Here is a 6,331-nt window from a genome sequence, read left to right as displayed (position 1 = left end):
ATAAAGACCTTACAAAAAAATTAAGCACCATAAATGCTCCAAAAATATGCCTCAGGAGGATTTAAATATACTTACTGTATATTGTGGATGGAAGGGGCGGGGTTATAGTAAGCACTCCCTTTATAAAGTAAGTCATTTAACCGATCAGTTGAATAATTGTTTTTAGAGAATGCTTAAAAGGGAAGTCAACGCAAACATTTTTTTTCTCAAGGATATGTTCTATGCAAGCCCACTAGTTGAAACAGGGCATTCTGATAAATATTGCGTTTGTAGAATAAGTGTTAATCCACTCGTTTTTAGCCATCTCTCGGGGTGGCCGTTTTGTCTTCTGTCGACTGAAAATGACATTACAACTGCTCACAACGAGCAATCAAGGCTGACCTGTTTTCTGAATCTGAGCCGTGATTGGTCATTGTGAGCAATTGTGATGTCACTTTCAGTCGACAGAAGACAAAATGGCCGCCCCCAGAGATGGCTAAAAAGGAGTGGTTCAACACTTATTCCACAAACGCAATATTTATCAGAATGCCTTGTTTCAACTAGTGGGCCTGCTGGGAACATAATTTTGAAAAAAATATGTTTGGGTTGACTTCCACTTTAAAGAGGAAGCAGTTGAAATACGGCGTTCTGATTAATATTGCGTTTGTGACTTCTGTTGACTGAAGATGACATCGAAGTTGCTCAGGGCTCAGATAACAAGCAATCATGGCTCACCTGTCTTCTGAAGCTGAGCCATGATTGGTTGTTGGTTGCCTGCGCTAGCTAAAAACAGGTGGGTTTCTCATATTCCATAAACGCAATATTAATCAGAATGCCGCGTTTAAACTAGTGGGCTTGCATAGAACATATTCTGGAAGAAAAAAAAAGTGTTTAGGTTGACTCCCGCTTTAAAATGAGTTTAACTTCCAAAATGAAATGGAAATGTCACTATCCAAGTCAAAGGCCCCAAACCCACTCAAGCAATATTACCTGTGACAGTATTACAGGATTAGTTTTTATATTAAATGTCATTATGATGGAGTTGTTTTGGCATCAAAAGAAAATCATTTCAATACCCTTTGTCACCTTCGGTTTATGATGATGAATTTTTCACAAGACTTTGTGTCAAAAATAATGAGGTAGTTAATCACAAGCTATGCTCTCCCTGACTTTGTGTCTCACGGTGCTTTTATACACACATACGCACACACACACACACACACGTGTCCTTGTCGGTTAGTCTTCTGGCCCCCAACACTATTTCACATTTTGATTTCAAATTGGCACACTGTCATGTAATGAGGAGAATATTTTTTTCTGTGGATCATTCATTTTTATACTTCTTTTATCCTCTTATAATTCTGAATTCCACTTAACTTGATGCACTCTAATTTTCCATAGGCAGGTTCATATTTTTGTGTTATTTATTTTTGCTTTGCTGGTGGCATAAAAAAGAAGGTAACATAGTGTGAGGTGAGTCAGCCAGTACTCTTCCTCACCAAAGGGGGCGTATGAGAGCACACAGGATCACGTTGTGCTGTTCTTCTACACAGGTACAATAAACTGGGTGAAATTATGACCGATGTTGCGCAACAGCACTGTCACTGGCGCTGTGTGCTGAAAATGTTGCCATAAATTGAAATATATCAATACATTATAGAGGTATAAAAGCAACGGCTAACTCGTTTATCTTCTTTTTTCATCTTTGCATGTAGTGTTAATTAAGGTTTCATGAAGGAGACATCTTGGCTCTGGGCTTGATTATTTCCATTATTTGCTATTTGCGAAAATAAATTCGAGCAAAAGGTCAGCTAGCAACACGTGACATATTGAAGTTGTGTTTGACCTTTACCACAGTGACTTTTACTGACGCTTCACAACGATCATGAGCACTGTAGGGAGCGATCATTCCCTGCAGCTACTTCAACAGGTGCCAGCCCTGACACATTACACAAATATCTCAGTGAGCTTATCAAAACATTTGGTAATTAGTTCTTCAGTTCTTCGGCTGCTACCTCCAAATCAATTGACGTAATTAGTCCGGTTCAATCTAATTACCTCCCTCTCACTTTCCCTCCCCTCTTGCATTTCTGTTTGTCCCCTCTGTTGTTCCCATTCATTCTCTGAGTTTGTGGCTGACCTCGGTGGCAAATTCAGACAGTCAACTGGACAAAGTGGTGTTTTATATACAAAATGATAATAATGTAAAGACGTAAAAAAAATGTTTTGTTTGGGTTTTTTTTTGCAGATGGGCTGTGAGAAATCACATGCTTTATGTTGCTTGTGGTGTTCAAATTAACCTTCCAAATATGGTTCCTTGTGCTATAAAAAGTGACATAACACTTGTAAAATTAAGTCTTGTTCATTTGTGGCATTAAAGGTTAATGCTTGCCCATTGTAATGATGCAGCTGAAGCAGAGGTGTTAAACCTGTTTTTGTAGTGGGCTACATTACAATGGTGAAATGCACATAAATAAATATGGCGTTAGAATATACAATGGTGCTTAAGGGCAGCACAGTAGTTGACTGGTTAGCATGTCCGCCTCACAGTGCAGAGGTCATGGGTTCGAGTCTGGCCCCGGCCTTCCTGTGTGAAGTTAAAATGTTCTCCTCATCCCTGTGTGGGTTTTCTCTGGCTACTCCAGTTTCCTCCCACATTCCAAAAATATGTATGGCAAGTTAATTGGATACTCTAAATTGAGTGGTAATGTTTGTTTGTCTCTGTGTGTCACTTTTGGGAAAGAGGAAAATAGCTCTCTGCATGTCCTAAATTTTGGAACTATTTGGAGGTTTGAATCGTTGTCCACCGAGTCAAACCTCCAATCGTTGTCAACCGATTCAAACCTCCAAATAGTTCCAAAATTTGGAGTCGGTTTTTTAAGTAACATTTAATAGCGAAAAATAAAACAAAAAAAACGTAATATACATTTTTAATTATGTATTAAGTATAGTATTATGTTTATGTATTTTACTTATTCAATTCATTTAACCTTTATTTTAAAAAATAGTCACCGGAAGTTTACATGACGCCATTTCCGTTGCGCGAAACTTGTTTTATATGGCGCGCCAAGGCAAACTGCAAGATGACACATATGGATAATACAAACGCAATCCCGTCGATAAGATTGAGTTTTGTTGAATTGCGTCGTTCGTAAAAGTACAACGTTAACCAGCGCTGTGTGCAGCCAGCAGACATTAGCGATGTTGGCTACCTTAACATGGAAGTAGCCGTTGCGTTATCGCATGCCCACTGGAAGCCAGCCCGAATTTGATTACTTTGGCCAATATGAAAAGAACCAAAGTGAAGATTCCCAAGGTGAGTTGACGTTGCTTATGTCAATATCAATTTCACACTTGTAATCGTCTTGTTATATTCGTGTTTTTGTAAAGAAAGGCGACGTGTGCTGGACGGCTGCTACTGCTACTATTCAGTCTTATGCGTGTTGTTTAAATCTGCCTGAGTGGTGGAAAACAAACATGTACTTTGGATTTCCTGAAACAGAGTTCAATTCTTGCTTTGTCAGGTCACACCAGGAGGACAGAGAGACATCTCTACTTTCTTTACTCCTGGAAACAAGGTGCCTAAAGCTGTTTTTTTATACTGAGACGTCAACACGAATGCATGCTCTTTGTTATTAGTTTACGTTTTCTGTAGCAGTTTAATGTTGCTGTTTTTTTCTCCTTGGGTGTCCGTCTCACTTATTTGGCAGATATGAGTGAATAGAATTTTTACTTGTTTGAATTAAAGATTTAATGGCTTTGTCCATCCATTAATTCATTCACTTTCTGGTGACATGCGTATTTGGCTGGATGTCTGTTTGTATTTTGGCTGGATGTGAGTCCTATGCCTTCATCTTGTTCTTCTATCAGGAGTCACTTCTTTGATAAACACCAGTAAGCCTACACTAACACTGCCTCCATTGTGTTTGACACATGATGTGCTGTACTTTGGATTCAGAGTAGTTCCTTTCCTTCTCCGTATTTGTGCACGGACTTTTACTGGTTTGTGTATTTAACAGTAATAAAATCAATTTACTGCTTTCAGACTTTGCCCCCTAAGTCACCAGGAACAAGTTCTGTGCTCTGCAAGACGGACCTGCAAGTCAAAAATGGAGGCGTCCTCCCCACTGAAGCGTACTCTCCCTTAAAGAGCAGCATCCTCGAGGATATTGAAAACTTTCCTCCCTCCTCTCCAGACCTCCTCCTGGTTCCCGAGACCCCAAGTAGTCAGATGTTACTTTCGCCCTCTCGAGGCCTGAAAGAGCTGATACCTGAGCCCAGGAAAGAAACGGCTATGGTGTGGAATACTGTCCACTTGTCCCCTGTCTGTCAAAGTCCTCGCTCCAAAAGTCTACGTGAAATGTCAAACGGTGAAAAGGAGAGCTGTGGCTCGTTCAAAAGACTCTTCATTCCTTCCGAAGAGCTCCATGATGCAAAGAGGGCAAGAACTGCTTACATATTGGAAGACAGCCCAGAGAAAGAACACAAACATGAGGGAGAGACTGTTTTTACAGCCATAGTTGAGCAAAAGACAACAGAAAGCAAAAGTGAGGTCGTCTGTGTGCACGCACCTGAGGGGCAAGCTGACACACCTGCAGCACAGACACATGCAGAGGAAGAGGTCGACTCAGTGGAAAAAGATCCCCAAAAAGCCTTGGAATCTTCAGATGTGGTTCAGCACCAACTGAAATCATCCAATGAGAAGCCAGCAGGAGGTGCACCCTTGCTACTTAAATAATTGTGTGATTAGAGCAAAAAATGTTGCTGGTCAAGTTTTACATGCGATAAGATACTCTTTACTGTATTGTCTGCTGAATAAGGTGAAACTGGGACCACGTCAGCATTTCCCATGGAAGAGGGTCTGGAGGAGAGCTGGTTCACAGAGCAGATGGAGCCAAGTGAATGTCTCGTCCACAAGGAGAAAGCCTGGTAATGCTACGTTTACGCTGTATTCCGGACAGCCATGTTCACCTCAAATGTAGCGCGCTGTGAAATTTGGGCAGTTTTTCTCTCTCTCTCGATTCAAGTCTTATTTTTCATTTTTTTTTTTACATTCTATCACAGTACTCGCATTGTGACGGTCATCGCATATGTTTTGACATATCTCGCCGGCAAGTCACGTTTCCCCAATGTAGTGTAACCATTACATGCAAACTCAATCACAGAATATGCTTTCCTCATTTACAATCATCCAAGGTACTGTACGTTTTTATGATCAATTTATTTCAGAATTCTGGCCTCACAGGAGAACTGCCAGACAATCTGTATTTCATCAAATAGCGGCGTCTGCTTTAAAATGCACCAATGCATTGGCAACTTAAATACCACAAAATGGAGCGCTTAACCTGCAACCACAAACAAAAAATTGTCACTAGGTGGCACCATGCCCTTGTAATTTAAATCCATATAGATCAGGCGCAATCTAACTTTTTGTGCTTAAGGGCCATATTTCTTTAAAACAGACAGATAGTAAATAGTTTATTTTACTAATGTTTTGTACATAAAAAAATGTTTGTGTTTAAAATTAGCATACTTTATCCGCTCCTTGGCATAAATAGACTACAGTGGACTGTCTGTCAGTGATCTTGTTTTTCTCTGCAGTAAATTGCCAGATCACGTGATCCTCTGTGGAGGTCCAAACAACCGCTACTGGGTTTTAAACGTGGAGGAGAGGCTTGATCAAAAAGTCCTGACCATCACGCACTTCAGATCTCTGCAACCCACTGAGACGTGTCTGCTGAAAGACGGATGGTAGGGCGTCCTCTGCCATGCTGGCGCTTGAACGTTCACGTCTCCTTTATCCCTCCAACATGATGGTGATTATTCTACCACCACAATTTTTTTTTTTTTTTTGTCAGGGAGATGACACCTGTTGGTCGCGGCGATGTGGTCCACCTGGAGGGCCGCGCTGATGCTGGATCCTGGGTGGTGGACCAAGAACAAGGCCTGCTGGTTTTACTTCCCGACTGTCTTGTCTCAGGCACCAGCATCTCCAGCTCCATCCGCTGCATGAGGCGAGCAGTGCTCGGGGAGATGTTTAAGGTCAATTTTATTTCACTTTGGAAGCAAAATGATTCATTTTGATACCATGTAAGTCTAATTTTGTTAATAGCATTGCGTATAGCATTGTTAATAATATCAAATATTATTTCCCAATTGCATTTGATTATTCTTGAATTTAGCATCATATTAATGAATAGCTAGCTACTTTTGGAATATATTGTAGTAAAGGGACATGGCTGGAGAAATACAAGTGAGGACAACTATTTAGTATTTGTTTGGATTAATTTATCTTGACCACGTTTTTTTAAATTGTCAAATATTACCAAGCATTCTTTATGACTTGAATTTG

The 6,331-nt window shown here is 40.4% G+C and overlaps 1 protein-coding gene across 3 annotated transcripts in view; it reads left to right on the top strand.

Annotated features, from left to right (window-relative positions):
- Positions 1 to 1,466: 1,466 nt before the first annotated feature.
- dna2 (DNA replication helicase/nuclease 2) overlaps positions 1,467 to 6,331 on the top strand; it is a 16,718-nt gene continuing 11,853 nt past the window's right edge. For 2 of the 3 annotated variants that reach the window (XM_086024773.1, XM_086024771.1), the window contains exons 1-6: positions 1,467 to 1,532; positions 3,504 to 3,557; positions 4,025 to 4,694; positions 4,800 to 4,908; positions 5,581 to 5,730; positions 5,838 to 6,021. In XM_086024773.1, the coding sequence (XP_085880899.1) occupies positions 1,491 to 1,532; positions 3,504 to 3,557; positions 4,025 to 4,694; positions 4,800 to 4,908; positions 5,581 to 5,730; positions 5,838 to 6,021 (1,209 nt within the window). In that variant the 5' untranslated portion in view covers positions 1,467 to 1,490. Of the gene's footprint in view, positions 1,533 to 3,012; positions 3,296 to 3,503; positions 3,558 to 4,024; positions 4,695 to 4,799; positions 4,909 to 5,580; positions 5,731 to 5,837; positions 6,022 to 6,331 lie in introns of those variants that run through there. The other variant, XM_086024772.1, reaches the window with a different exon arrangement.

This window comes from Filicampus tigris, chromosome 3 (assembly GCF_054856515.1).
Source record: "Filicampus tigris isolate MCC_2025a chromosome 3, RoL_Ftig_1.0, whole genome shotgun sequence".
Taxonomy (NCBI): Eukaryota; Metazoa; Chordata; class Actinopteri; order Syngnathiformes; family Syngnathidae; genus Filicampus; species Filicampus tigris.
This window is presented reverse-complemented; position numbering and strand designations above follow the sequence as displayed.